Genomic DNA, 15,146 nt, shown 5'->3' with positions numbered 1-15,146 from the left:
TGGAAATGAAGTGAAAATGCCACATTAACGCTGTGGAAGTGACTTTCACTATAAAACAGTCTACAAAACAGTCTTCCACATGTTTGTGTATATGTAACAGGTGTGTTATTCCTCCTGTATACTATCGTGTGCACTCCCCTGCACAGTGACACAGAGCTGAGCACTGGAGTGCGGCCTTAACACACTTGCACTGTTTCCTGCAACCCTTCTTGCATCCACATCTAATCAATTGTCAGCATGCCTCAGTTGCCTCTGTGAGGGTTGTCCAATATATCCCCCAGCCGTTATTACTCTGTTTCCAACCCCATTCACTTGGCGATGGGAGCTCAGGTGCGCAAATCATCATCTGGCCCCAACAAAAGCCGGCTTGGTAGGCAGCTCTCTTGATGTGTTGTCTGAGGGCTTCTTGCGTTGGTGGGATAGCCTCTATTGATCTACCAGTCTGGGTGAAGAGATGCTTGCGGGCATCGTTAACATGTTCCTGGCTGCTTGTTCGATCGTAGAGCAGAACAACAAAACGCTCCAGTGGATCCATGTTGTCATTTGCAGTTGAAATGGTTGGTGTGGCAGCCAGTGCGCAGAAAGCTGAGGTGACCTCATCATAGGCTTTCCATGTTTCCCATGCTGTTTTCTTCCCCCTTCCGCCGAAGCAGGACACGGTGTCACACCCAGTGAAGGCGTGGAAGAATGGCAACCCTCGGCACTTGTTTGGTCCCAGTGCCACAGCCATCTCGTGAGCTGCCAAGTGCCTGAAATTCTTCCCTGTGCCAAAAGCAACCCAGAGTTCATCGATGTCAAGATATCCAGTTGCTGCCACTGCAAGGATCAAAACATCTGTGTCCACTGTGCGGATTGACACCTTGGTATAGCCCTGTCTGACTGCATCTTGGACATGGAGTAGTATCCTTGTATCTGCCTCCTCGTGACTACACGGGGAAAGACCAGTAACATCTCGTGGCTGTGTACAAAAAACTTCTTTGTGGTTTGTGGTGACGATTTGCTTGTCAGTCTCAATATTTGCTATCCTCGTTGCTAGAAAGTCAAACAACTCCACCTTGTTCTCGTCTATGCGAAGGAAGGCCTGCCAGTTTCGAGGGATGGAACTAGATGGCTCAACTCGTCTCCTGGTGCCTTTACCCCTCGTCTTCCTGGTGTCGGCTTTCAAACTGTCTGGGAAATATTCATCCCAGATAATATCAACCCTGCTCTTATTTTGTATCTGAGATGTGATGTATGGCAAGAATACTAGTGATGCATACTCAGAGAAGGTCTTCGCATTACGAGGTGCCAGCATGTTCACGATGGCTGCTCCATCCAGGATCATGACTTCAACAGGGGGGCTTACATCATCATTTTCCCGTGAGGTGATCAGATCTTCTAAGCACCCAACCAGATCAGACTTGGTTCCAAGCCGGATTTTGCCCATTTGTGACAATGCAGGGGGACAAGCTTGGTTTTCATGTGCAAAGAATTCATCAAGATCTCCAATCCGTGTCTGGGATGCAATAAACAGCCTGGAGAACAGAACGCAGTCATTCTTCAGAGATACCACCTTCAACTCTGTTCTTGACTTCTCTCTGACTGGGGGTCGGCTGAAGAGAGGGAGATTGTTTCTTTTTATTGGGTCAGTGATAGGCTTTGTCTGATGTACAAGCCTCTCGTTCACATATGTGTCATACTGTTCTTTTCCCAGCTTCTCGATCTGGTAAAGGGTGTTGATGACTGCTGGGTCTGCCAGGTCTCTGCTGTCTAGCACCAAGAGATCTTTGCTGTCGTCACAGAATGGGTTCCCCATCTCTCCTATGACATGGGTGAGTGCTCTCACATCTCGAGCAAAGGCTACCTGCGTGTGCTTTGTCTGTTCATGGTGTTTTAGTTCAGTTTTCCTAATTCTTTTTTCTGTTGTGGCCTCGAACTTATAGATCAGTTTGGCCATCTCTGGACCAGACACCATCCATCGGCGCAAAGCTGCAGCATTCTCCGTAAGACCTACAGCCCCTCCATCACCTTTCACCAATGCATTATTTTGCTCGTGTGCCTGGTCTAAGGCTATGGCAGAGAATGCACGTGTAGTCTTCTTCATGGTGAAGTTTCCTGCCAGAAACTGTGCATATACAGTTGGATGCTTTGTTGCAAGTGTCACCATGTCGCGCAAGTGAACTGGGATCCACCTGGCATAGTTTGTATGTCCCAAGGCGAAGAACCATGGTACAAGCTTGGTCAGAGCATCAGTGTACAGTTGGAAGTTTCCTTCACGGACGGATCTCACATAGATCAGGACTGCCAGTTCTAGCTGCATAATTAGGAACCAGAACTGAAACTGTGGACTTGCATTGGCTTGTTCACCGCACCAGTCATCTAGTGGTATCGTATCCTGTCCCTCATCTAGTCCACTGGTGTACTGGCTGTAGGCTTCCTTCAGGAGAAGATAGAGAGTACTGGCTGTGACTTGGTGTGCTCGTCGTGTGCGTGTCACATGGGTCACTTTCAGGAAGGAATCAGCAGTACCACTTGTAGCAACCCCTGCAAGCATCAGAACGCCTGTCCACCCACTGCTATCCAGAAGGTCACCGAGGGTTTTCCATGCTGCCATCTCAATATGGAGTCCACCAAAGACCATGACGAAGTGATCTTCTCCGTGTGTTTCTGGCCATCTCCATTGGATCTGTTTGGCAAGTGTGTACAGTGGCTGATCAAGTGTGATTACAGGGATCTGACCTGGATTCAGAATATCGATTGCTTTCTTGATGACATCCATGGAGTGACGAATCATTGCCACAGATTTTGCCTGGTCATAGAAGAGAGGCAGCAATGAAGTTAAGGCCACACTACACTCTGGTTCTTCTGGAATAGACTGCTTGCTGGCATGGTATCCAGCCCATGATACTGTCTCGTCTCCCTTAAGTGGTGTGTCAGATAGCACTGTCTTCTCCATCTGCTCCAGCCACCTGTCAAAATGCAAGATAATGAACACAATTAAGAACAAACAAGTCCACACAAGTTAACAAGTCTTGGTTATTTAGGTACACATATAACTGTCCACAGATCAAACACAATAATCAGTTACCTGTACTCAATCTGCATTGCTTCAGGGATGAGTTGGCAGTTGCTTTTGTTGGGACCCGCTAGCTTGGGTACAGGTGGGTCACATTTACCCAGAACAACAGGAGGTACGATGGTGTATGACTGTGGCAGGTGTGCATCTGTTGTTGATGTGTCATCTGGGTTTACCCGTTGAACTCCACGGCTATCGCTATTTGGGTGCTGGAAAAGTGAAATGCCAGTGCCATGGAAGGAGTCGTGGGCACTTGTTGAACTGGGGTTATGATCAATGTTATCCACTGCCCCAGTTGTGAAGAGGTCACTTTTTAGCTCAGGGGGGCAAACTGTACTCTCATTTTGGAAGAAACGGCAGATTCTGTTCCCCAAGTACGTGGAGATGCTAAGCACCCTGTCATAGGAGATCGAGAGACCCAGGTTGAACATAGTATCAACCAGGTCTCTTTTTCGAGTCTTTGTGTGGATAAGGGTGCCCAGGTACACAGGCAGGGGAGTCTCCCGATTGTGACTGTGCCTCGTGGACGTGGTAGTACTGCTACTCTCTCTGCGGCGTGAGTAACTGTTGAACATAAGGAGTTGTGAGATTGTGAGAGTAGGTGTTGATACCGACGAGTGGCTTGACTGCTCTTGGATGTTAGGACCATTCAAGATCATAGAAACTAGTGATACAAGCGAATTAGGTACCGAATGTTCTTGGCAGTGGGCTTCAAATGAACCACTAAATGTTGAGTTCATTTTCAACATGTCTCTACGAACTATATTTGCGGCTCTAGCAAGACAAACTCCATCACTGTCAGTGTCGTGATCACATGCCTTCTGAAGGGCTGAGCCAACATCCTGGTTGAAAGCAAGCAGAATATCTCGACCGGACATGTGCTCCTCTAGGTCTGGAAAATATGTCATGATTCGATCTTTGAGTTTGGTGGAGTGGACACGCCTGGTCAAGACTGTTCCAAGCTGTTCCAGCCTGGTGGTGTATAGTCTTGCTAGGTCTACCAGCTTGAACACTGGTGTCACAAGAGCATCTGTGCGGGCATCATCGATGTAGGACACTAGCTCTCCAAGTGCTATACCGTGATTGATATCATCTTGTTCATTCAGTGTTGTGCTTGTGGCCCTTGCTTTGTTATAAAGTGACACCAGACACTTCACGTGGTACTGTGCATCTTGTGCTATAAGGTCACCTGCACTCAGTTTAGCAAGAAGTGCCTGATCTCCTAGTTTCAGGGCAGCTGTCCTGACATGTTTATCGAGGTCGAAGGTGGAAGCTTTTCGCAGAGAATTAGTACCCGCTGGTTTGTCACAAAAGAAACACTTTTCAGGCTGTGGCTGTGTGTGGTCTACATGTATTCTGTGACGGGTGTACTTTCTTGAGACACTTGCGGTTTCTTCACTAGACGTTTCTCTTTTTTGTGCCCGATGCAGTTCAGTTTTGTTGTATTTCAGTCTGCATGAATCATGCCACTTAGCCTTGTGGCTCTGGAAGGTTGACTGGATACCTTCACCATCGTCCAGGCGGGACAGTTCTAGAGATTTTGGCAGGCAGCCCATCTGGCTGAAGGTGAGGAGATAATCTGCAAGAGTTTGGTATCCGGACCCTGTGGTTCGCTTGGAATCAGCTGGACAGGCAAGGGCCTCATCGGTGACCTCCTGACATAACACACACTTCTCCCAATCTGTCAGATAAGGCATGTTTGTTCCAGATGTACTAGGGCTTTGGGGGTCTAATAGCTTGAAATTTTTGTTGGCCATTGTCAATTAAGCATTATCCACCACCACCATCCAATCAATATACAAATTGGGAACCAAATCTAGGTAGCTACGACAGTCAATGAGCGAAGGTGCAGTGCAGTCGAGTTATCATCTGAAAAAGAAATACATACATTATTATCATAAATATAGTAATTCGCTTTCGTAACTTTTCACTAGCCTTGCATTGTTCCTTATAGTCACCTAGTCTATGATAGGAAAGTTCATAAAGCTACATCAAAGTTGTTCATATAAAGGTATTGAACCAAAATTACACCCAGGAGAAATCAGATAGTCATGCAAAGTTAAATAATTAAACCGCTAGACCAGTCCTGTCTATTGCAATGGTAAACCATTTGTTCTGCCCCTTATAGGCCACCGTAGATTCCAATTTTGAACCCAGTATGAAGGTATTGCATAGCATGTACATGACAATTTATAATATGCTCATTACATTGTGTTTCAATAGCAGCACAAATGACAAGTCTGAAATAATAGGTAAATATGTCCTTCTTAGCCGCCATTTTGGGCCAAGGAGAAATCTGGAATGCCCCTACATCCAAATTTCACTGTAAGGGTATGCCCTAACTGTGTGCCAAGTTTCATGCTTGTATCATCAAAGGCACAATTCTACCACAATTCTTCACATATCTGCCGGACTACTAGTGCATTGAATGCGATGAGACTGCTTCAGGAATATCGAATGAACCTCCTTTGCTCCGATGAAGGGTTAACGGCCGAAATGTTACCTTCTTGCTTCCCATGGCGGTTGGTACACCTCAATCAACATCCTGTCTATTTCATCCAATGCACCTGATCCCAGATGCAGATCTACACTGGCCTCCACCAGCACGACTAATTCTTCATTCCAATGAATCGTATTGTCAGCATTGGTTGCTGGTGCTCGTTCATTATTTCATACTAGCAAAAGTGCCCTGGCAACACAGAGTTGCTTTGTGCCAGGAATATGAAGAGAGCGACGGGGGGGGGAGATAAGGGGAGGAATGGGAGGAGGGGAGATGTAGGAATGGGAGGAGGGGGGGCGAAGGGAAGAGAAGGGGAGGAAGGAAGGGAAGGACAGGAGGGGAGGGAAGATGGAAGGGAAGGGGAGGGAGAAAGAGCGAGACGGAACGAGAGAGGAGGGGAGAGTGGGAGAGAAAGGGCAGAGGAGGGGAGCAGAGGGGGAGAGGGGAGGAATGGGAAGGGAGAGGAAGAGAATGGGAGGAGGGAAGGGAGAGGAAGAGAATGGGAGGAGGGAGGGGAGATGGAAGGGAGTGGGAAGGGGAAGGAGAAAGAGTGAGGGGGAAGGAGAAAGAGTGAGAGGGAAGGAGAGCGGGAGTGAAAGGGCAGAGGGGGAGAGGGGAGCAATGGGAAGGGAAGGGAAGAGGGGAAGGAAGGGGAGAGTTGGAGGGAAAAGGGGGTAGGGGAGGGGGAGAGAGGGGAATGGGGGAGAGAGGGGAATGGGGGTGAGAGGGGAATGGGGGGGGGGGGGGAGGGAGGTGTGACGGTAGGGAAGGTCTTTGTCTTTCTCGAATAATAGGTGATTATCATCAGTACCATGGCCAAATTTCTGCCATGGCCCTGCAAAAAAGATCTAAATACAGTCCATCGATTGTCGAGCAATGCAGCCACATTCATGAAGTGCTCAGAAGACCCGGCACATGACCTAAGATAAAACATTGCTGCGCTCCTGGATCATTCATTGCCAGGAGGTGACTAGCCCATTGAGGGGCTTGGAGCGAAGAGAGAGAGAACACCTACTCTTTCTGCCAAGGAGAATGGTGCATGAATGACATCAGAGGTGTGTTACAATATTAGGCATTGGCGGATGACATATCACGATCAACTTGCAGTACCCTGTGCGCCATCTATTGATTTAAAAAAATGCAGTAATCCAGCTACCACTTCCTTTTTTAAAATACCAAACCTGGGATTGTGGAAGACAATAGGATGGAGGATTGGAGGACATCCTGCGGACAACAGGGTGAAAAACGAGGGACCACACGACGATATTTTTTTTATTTTTTTTTGGATACATATTCGAGGCTCGTGAAAGAGCTAACATTTATCACACAAACAAATCAAACAGACAAACAAACAAAGTATATAAAAAGGGGAGCGGTAGACAAGATGGGGAGAGAAGGGGAAGCACGTAAACACAACATTTGTGAGGGACATCGGGAATGTGTGGGAGGGAGAGGGCTTGGGCTGAGGCGGCGTGGGAAGGAGGGGTGGGGGGTGGGAGAAGTATAAACACAAGGACACCAAGGACTTCCAGGAAAGAAGTTGGTATTTCAAAAAAGAGGATTTGGGGTGTATTAACGGGGGTAGAAAAGATCAAGGTTTTGGATGGGGGAGGATAAGAGATGGTGGTGAACAGCTGTTTTAAAGACCTGGAGGGAGGAGTGGGATTGAAGGGAGTGAGGGAGTTTGTTCCAGAGGCGGGAGAAAAGAGGAATGAAGGAGTGAAGGTGAACAGAAAGTCTTGATTTTGGCAGTTTAACCATAAGAGGGTTGCAGGCAGATCTTGTGCGACCTGTAGGAATATTTGGGCGACAGAGCCCAGAGAGAGCTGGAGGAGCAAGGCCGGAGAGGAGTCGGTAGAAGACAGAAAGACGACTCTGGATCCCGCTCCCCAATTTGTGTGCCTCAATATTCTTCCTCTCAACTCAAAACCTCCTCTTTTCTTCCTCATTGGGCGGATGAATGAATGACAACAAACTAACAGAGAGGAAGGTCTGCAGGTAAGAGGATCATGAATATGGGGAGGGTTATCAGAGGCAGGAAAAACCACTGGTGGGGATGGTGAGCACAATGAGATAGCAAGAGCTGCCATCCTCTTTGAAGCTCTGAGGGGGAAGAGCAATAAAGGATCGACTCAGGGAGGCAATTCCATAGCTGGGAGAAAGGGGAAACACAGTAATGAGGTTTTACCGTCACGTCTGGACTTTTCAACATGAAGAACGATCGGATTATTGGAAGACCGCATCCTGGAGCAAGTGGGCACATCATGATGCGGAAGGGGCCCGACATGTTCAACAGCCTCGTGTGGGACCATATTATTGGCAATATTATCACACGCAATTGTTTGGAGCATCTGTATATTTTGTATTGGGAAATATTGGCAGTTGGATCCCGCTCCCCAATTTGTGTGCCTCAATATTCTTCCTCAACTCAAAACCTCCTCTTTTCTTCCTCATCTCCCTGTGTTCGCAAAGGGCAAAGTTTCCAGCTGGAAGTTGTGTTTATATCGATCGTTTTTATTTTATTAAACACAAAACGCAAGACAAGACTCTCTTCTCACCTTCACTCCTTCATTCCTCTTTTCTCCAACCTCTGGAACAAACTCCCTCACTCTCTTCAATCCCACTCCTCCCTCCAGGTCTTTAAAACAGCTGTTCACCACCATCTCTTATCTTCCCTCATCCAAAACCTTGATCTTTTCTACCCCCGTTAATTCACCCCAGATCCACTTTTATGGAATACCGACTTCTTTCCTGGAAGTACTAGCACGGGAAAGCCCCCTTCCCATACCGCCTCCCCCCCCCCCCAAGTCCCCTCCCTCCCACAGATTTCCCGATGTCCCTGCTCTCAAATGTTGTACTTGTGTGCTTCCCTCTCTCTCCCCATCTTGTCTCCCGCTCCCTTTATCTTGTGTTTTATGTGTCAGTTTTGTCTTTTTGTGATTAATGTTAGCTCTTACATGAGTCTCGATCTTGTATTTAAAAATAAAATAAAAGATTCCATCCATTAAGCTTATGCTGCTTCCTACAGTATTGATCAACTTTTTCTCCGGAAAGGTGGATAAGAGTTTCACTCACAGGTATGATGATGGCATGGCAAGCTTTAACACATCTAAACAGTTCATTCTCCCACACATATCTAAGTTTGTGCAATCAGTGTTTTTAACTTTCTAATCCAAAATGAGTTGACTTCAGTCTTACACTTCTTTCGTATGCAGCGGGTGGCTGCAGGTGGCATCCTATGCTGGGGACACAGGTGTGCTGCTGACGCAGTGTCCCTTGTAAGTTACAGAAGGAGTTTGTCACCTGTTCAGGGTGCCGCAATAGCTCGCCTATTCTTAAGGAAGGAAAATGTGGGATCTTTGACGTCCACCAACTGATTCCAGCAGATGTGACGCCAAGTTTAACGTCCACCTGTAAACGTTGCAAGGTCGTTGAAGGCACAGGTGAGAAACGTGAGCAATTACCGTATACGCTGCCCGAAGTCCTCCTCCATCAGCGATATTCTCCCCCAGTGTTTGCTGCCCATTCACTCTGTCTCCAGCAGCTGAAAATTTCTCAAACCAATTTGCGAGGCAAGCAGTACGGTTTTTGAATTCCACCAACGCTGTCTTTGTCCACCAATTCTTCAGGTCTCCTTTTGCATTGAACCGGCGACCTTAAAGGTAAAACAAAGTGCATCAGGTAAATATCACTGGATTAGGTTGTGTGGCATTCAAAATGTACAAAATTCAGAACCACCATGATTTGTTCGCCATATTTTTAGTCAACATTGTGTTCACACTCACCTTCCTGGAAGGTATCTAAGACCTGGGAACACAAGGTCCTGTGTAGCTCTTGGTGAAACACACCATGTTGATCAGACACTGTAATAATCTTAACTTCTCTTTTCAGTGACAGATAAATATCTGACATCGTGGTGCCTTTCCAGTTTTCACATTACAATCTTCCTAGTTTTGTGAGTCTACCCTCAGTTGTTATTGCCTTGTTTGAAGCCATTTGTTCCAGTCTCAGCTACCTTACAAGCTTTCCCCAATCCTTAGCTACCTTACGAGCTTTCCCCAATCCTCAGCTACCTTACGAGCTTTCCCCAATCATCAGCTACCTTACGAGCCTTCCCAATCCTCAGCTACCTTACAAGCTTTCCCCAATCCTTAGCTACCTTACGAGCTTTCCCCAATCCTCAGCTACCTTACGAGCTTTCCCCAATCATCAGCTACCTTACGAGCCTTCCCAATCCTCAGCTACCTTACGAGCTTTCCCCAATCCTCAGCTACCGAATGAGCTTTCCCCCATCCTCAGCTACCTTACGAGCTTTCCCCAATCCTCAGCTACCTTACGAGCTTTCCCCAATCCTCAGCTACCTTATGAGCTTTCCCCCATCCTCAGCTACCGAATGAGCTTTCCCCCATCCTCAGCTACCTTACGAGCTTTCCCCAATCCTCAGCTACCTTACGAGCTTTCCCCAATCCTCAGCTACCTTATGAGCTTTCCCCCATCCGCAGCTACCTTACAAGCTTTCCCCAATCCTTAGCTACCTTACGAGCTTTCCCCAATCCTCAGCTACCTTACGAGCTTTCCCCAATCATCAGCTACCTTACGAGCCTTCCCAATCCTCAGCTACCTTACGAGCTTTCCCCAATCCTCAGCTACCGAATGAGCTTTCCCCCATCCTCAGCTACCTTACGAGCTTTCCCCAATCCTCAGCTACCTTATGAGCTTTCCCCAATCCTCAGCTACCTTACGAGCTTTCCCCAATCCTCAGCTACCTTACGAGCTTTCCCCAATCCTCAGCTACCTTACGAGCTTTCCCCCATTCTCAGCTACCTTATGAGCTTTCCCCCATCCTCAGCTACCTTACGAGCTTTCCCCAATCCTCAGCTACCTTACGAGCTTTCCCCAATCCTCAGCTACCTTACAAGCTTTCCTCCATTCTCAGCTACCTTACGAGCTTTCCCCAATCCTCAGCTACCTTACAAGCTTTCCCCAATCCTCAGCTACCTTACCAGCTTTCCCCAATCCTCAGCTACATTACGAGCTTTCCCCCATCCTCAGCTACCTTACGAGCTTTCCCCCATCCTCAGCTACCTTACCATCTTTCCCCAATCCTCAGCTACCTTACAAGCTTTCCCCAATCCTCAGCTACCTTACCAGCTTTCCCTCAATCCTCAGCTACCTTACGAGCTTTCCCCCATCCACAGCTACCTTACGAGCTTTTCCCCATCCTCAGCTACCTTACAAGCTTTCCCCAATCCTCAGCTACCTTACCAGCTTTCCCCAATCCTCAGCTACCTTACGAGCTTTCCCCAATCCTCCACTACCTTACCAGCTTTCCCCAATCTTCAGCTACCTTACGAACCTTCCCCCATCCTCAGCTACCTTATGAGCTTTCCACAATCCTCAGCTACCTTACGAGCTTTCCCCAATCCCCACTACCTTATGAGCTTTCCCCAATCCTCAGCTACCTTATGGGCTTTCCCCCATCCTCAGCTACCTTACGAGCTTTCCCCCATCCTCAGCTAGCTGACAGGCGTTCCATGATCTTCAGATACCTCATAACCATTCCCTGATTCTCAGCTACCCCACAAGCATTCCCAGATCTTCAGCCACCTCACAAGCATTCCCAGATCTTCAGCCACCTCACAAGCATTCCCAGATCTTCAGCCACCCCACAAGCATTCCCAGATCTTCAGCCACCCCACAAGCATTCCCTGATCTTCAGATACCTCATAAACATTCCCTGATCTTCAGCTACCCCACAAGCATTCCCAGATCTTCAGTCACCTCACAAGCATTCCCAGATCTTCAGCCACCCCACGAGCATTCCCTGATCTTCAGATACCTCATAAACATTCCCTGATCTTCAGCTACCCCACAAGCATTCCCAGATCTTCAGTCACCTCACAAGCATTCCCAGATCTTCAGCCACCCCACAAGCATTCCCAGATCTTCAGCCACCCCACAAGCATTCCCTGATCCTCAGCGACTCCACAAGCATTCCCAGATCTTCAGCCACCTCACAAGCATTCCCAGATCTTCAGCCACCTCACAAGCATTCCCAGATCTTCAGCCACCCCACAAGCATTCCCAGATCTTCAGCCACCCCACAAGCATTCCCTGATCGTCAGATACCTCATAAACATTCCCTGATCTTCAGCTACCCCAAAAGCATTCCCAGATCTTCAGTCACCTCACAAGCATTCCCAGATCTTCAGCCACCCCACAAGCATTCCCTGATCCTCAGCTACTCCACAAGCATTCCCTGATCCTCAGCTACCTCACAAGCATTCCCTGATCCTCAGCTACCTCACAAGCATTCCCTGATCCTCAGCTACTCCACAAGCATTCCCTGATCCTCAGCTACTCCACAAGCATTCCCTGATCCTCAGCTACTCCACAAGCATTCCCTGATCCTCAGCGACTCTACAAGCATTCCCTGATCCTCAGATACTCCACAAGCATTCCCTGATCCTCAGCTACCCCACAAGCATTCCCTGATCCTCAGCAACTCCACAAGCATTCCCTGATCTTCAGCTACTCCACAAGCATTCCCTGATCCTCAGCTACTCCACAAGCATTCCCTGATCCTCAGCTACCTCACAAGCATTCCCTGATCTTCAGCTACCCCACAAGCATTCCCTGATCCTCAGCTACCTCCATGCATTCCCTGATCCTCAGCTACTCCACAAGCATTCCCTGATCTTCAGCTACTCCAGAGCATTCCCTGATTTTCAGCTACTCCACAAGCATTCCCTGATATTCAGCTACTCCAGAGCATTCCCTGATCTTCAGCTACTCCACAAGCATTCCCTGATCTTCAGATACCTCACAAGCGTTCCCTGATCTTCAGATACCTCACAAGCATTCCCTGATCTTCAAATACCTCACAAGCATTCCCTGATCTTCAGCTACCCCACAAGCATTCCCTGAACTTCAGCTACCCCACAAGCATTCCCAGATCCTCAGCTACCTCCCAAGCATTCCCTGATCTTCAGCTACCCCACAAGCATTCCCAGATCCTCAGCTACCTCACAAGCATTCCCTGATCCTCAGCTACCTCACAAGCATTCCCTGATCCTCAGCTACTCCACAAGCATTCCCTGATCCTCAGCTACTCCACAAGCATTCCCTGATCCTCAGCTACTCCACAAGCATTCCCTGATCCTCAGCTACTCCACAAGCATTCCCTGATCCTCAGCGACTCCACAAGCATTCCCTGATCCTCAGCTACTCCACAAGCATTCCCTGATCCTCAGCTACCCCACAAACATTCCCTGATCCTCAGCAACTCCACAAGCATTCCCTGATCTTCAGCTACTCCACAAGCATTCCCTGATCCTCAGCTACTCCACAAGCATTCCCTGATCCTCAGCTACCTCACAAGCATTCCCTGATCTTCAGCTACCCCACAAGCATTCCCTGATCCTCAGCTACCTCACAAGCATTCCCTGATCCTCAGCTACTCCACAAGCATTCCCTGATCTTCAGCTACTCCAGAGCATTCCCTGATTTTCAGCTACTCCACAAGCATTCCCTGATCTTCAGCTACTCCAGAGCATTCCCTGATCTTCAGCTACTCCACAAGCATTCCCTGATCTTCAGATACCTCACAAGCATTCCCTGATCTTCAGATACCTCACAAGCATTCCCTGATCTTCAGATACCTCACAAGCATTCCCTGATCTTCAGCTACCCCACAAGCATTCCCTGATCTTCAGCTACCCCACAAGCATTCCCTGATCTTCAGCTACCCCACAAGCATTCCCAGATCTTCAGCCACCCCACAAGCATTCCCTGATCTTCAGATACCTCATAACCATTCCCTGATCTTCAGCTACCTCACAAGCATTCCCTGATCCTCAGCTACTCCACAAGCATTCCCTGATCTTCAGCTACTCCACAAGCATTCCCTGATCCTCAGCTACTCCACAAGCATTCCCTGATCCTCAGCTACTCCACAAGCATTCCCTGATCCTCAGCTACTCCACAAGCATTCTCCCTGATCCTCAGCTACTCCACAAGCATTCCCTGATTTTCAGCTACTCCACAAGCATTCCCTGATTTTCAGCTACTCCACAAGCATTCCCTGATCTTCAGCTACTCCAGAGCATTCCCTGATCTTCAGCCACCCCACAAGCATTCCCTGATCTTCAGATACCTCATAACCATTCCCTGATCTTCAGGTACCTCACAAGCATTCCCTGATCCTCAGCTACTCCACAAGCATTCCCTGATCCTCAGCTACTCCACAAGCATTCCCTGATCCTCAGCTACTCCACAAGCATTCCCTGATTTTCAGCTACTCCACAAGCATTCCCTGATCTTCAGCTACTCCAGAGCATTCCCTGATCTTCAGCTACTCCACAAGCATTCCCTGATCTTCAGCTACTCCACAAGCATTCCCTGATCTTCAGCTACTCCACAAGCATTCCCTGATCTTCAGATACCTCACAAGCGTTCCCTGATCTTCAGATACCTCACAAGCATTCCCTGATCTTCAGATACCTCACAAGCATTCCCTGATCTTCAGCTACCCCACAAGCATTCCCTGAACTTCAGCTACCCCACAAGCATTCCCTGATCTTCAGCTACTCCACAAGCATTCCCTGATCTTCAGATACCTCACAAGCATTCCCTGATCTTCAGATACTCCACAAGCATTCCCTGATCTTCAGATACCTCACAAGCATTCCCTGATATTCAGATACCACACAGGCATTCCCTGATCTTCAGATACCTCACAAGCATTCCCTGATCTTCTGCTACCTCACAAGCATTCCCTGATCTTCAGATACCTCACAAGCATTCCCTGATCTTCAGCTACCCCACAAGCATTCCCTGATCTTCAGCTACCACACAAGCATTCCCTGATCTTCAGATACCTCACAAGCATTCCCTGATCTTCAGCTACCCCACAAGCATTCCCTGATCTTCAGCTAACCCACAGGCATTCCCTGATCTTCAGCTACCTCACAAGCATTCCCTGATCTTCAGCTACCCCACAAGCATTCCCAGATCCTCAGCTACCACACAAGCATTCCCTGATCTTCAGCTACCCCACAAGCATTCCCAGATCCTCAGCTACCCCACAAGCATTCCCTGATCTTCAGCTACCCCACAAGCATTCCCAGATCCTCAGCTACCTCCCAAGCATTCCCTGATTTTCAGCTACCCCACAAGCATTCCCAGATCCTCAGCTACCTCACAAGCATTCCCTGATCCTCAGCTACCTCACAAGCATTCCCTGATCCTCAGCTACTCCACAAGCATTCCCTGATCCTCAGCTACTCCACAAGCACTCCCTGATCCTCAGCTACTCCACAAGCATTCCCTGATCCTCAGCTACTCCACAAGCATTCCCTGATCCTCAGCGACTCCACAAGCATTCCCTGATCCTCAGCTACTCCACAAGCATTCCCTGATCCTCAGCTACCCCACAAACATTCCCTGATCCTCAGCAACTCCACAAGCATTCCCTGATCTTCAGCTACTCCACAAGCATTCCCTGATCCTCAGCTACTCCACAAGCATTCCCTGATCCTCAGCTACCTCACAAGCATTCCCTGATCTTCAGCTACCCCACAAGCATTCCCT

General features: G+C 48.3%; 1 protein-coding gene across 1 annotated transcript in view; it reads right to left on the bottom strand.

Moving 5' to 3' along the window:
- LOC137425864 (endothelin-converting enzyme 2) overlaps positions 1–15,146 on the bottom strand; it is a 98,813-nt gene that overhangs the window by 6,861 nt on the left and 76,806 nt on the right. Inside the window, exon 8 of the mRNA XM_078775826.1 lies at positions 9,020–9,210. Coding sequence (XP_078631952.1) covers positions 9,020–9,210 — 191 coding nt within the window. The remainder of the gene's footprint in view (positions 1–9,019; positions 9,211–15,146) is intronic.

Source organism: Myxine glutinosa, chromosome 4 (assembly GCF_964187855.1).
Source record: "Myxine glutinosa chromosome 4, kmMyxGlut1.1, whole genome shotgun sequence".
NCBI classification, from domain to species: domain Eukaryota; kingdom Metazoa; phylum Chordata; class Myxini; order Myxiniformes; family Myxinidae; genus Myxine; species Myxine glutinosa.
Note: the sequence above shows the minus strand (reverse complement) of the source record. Positions and strands in the feature narration are given on the sequence as shown.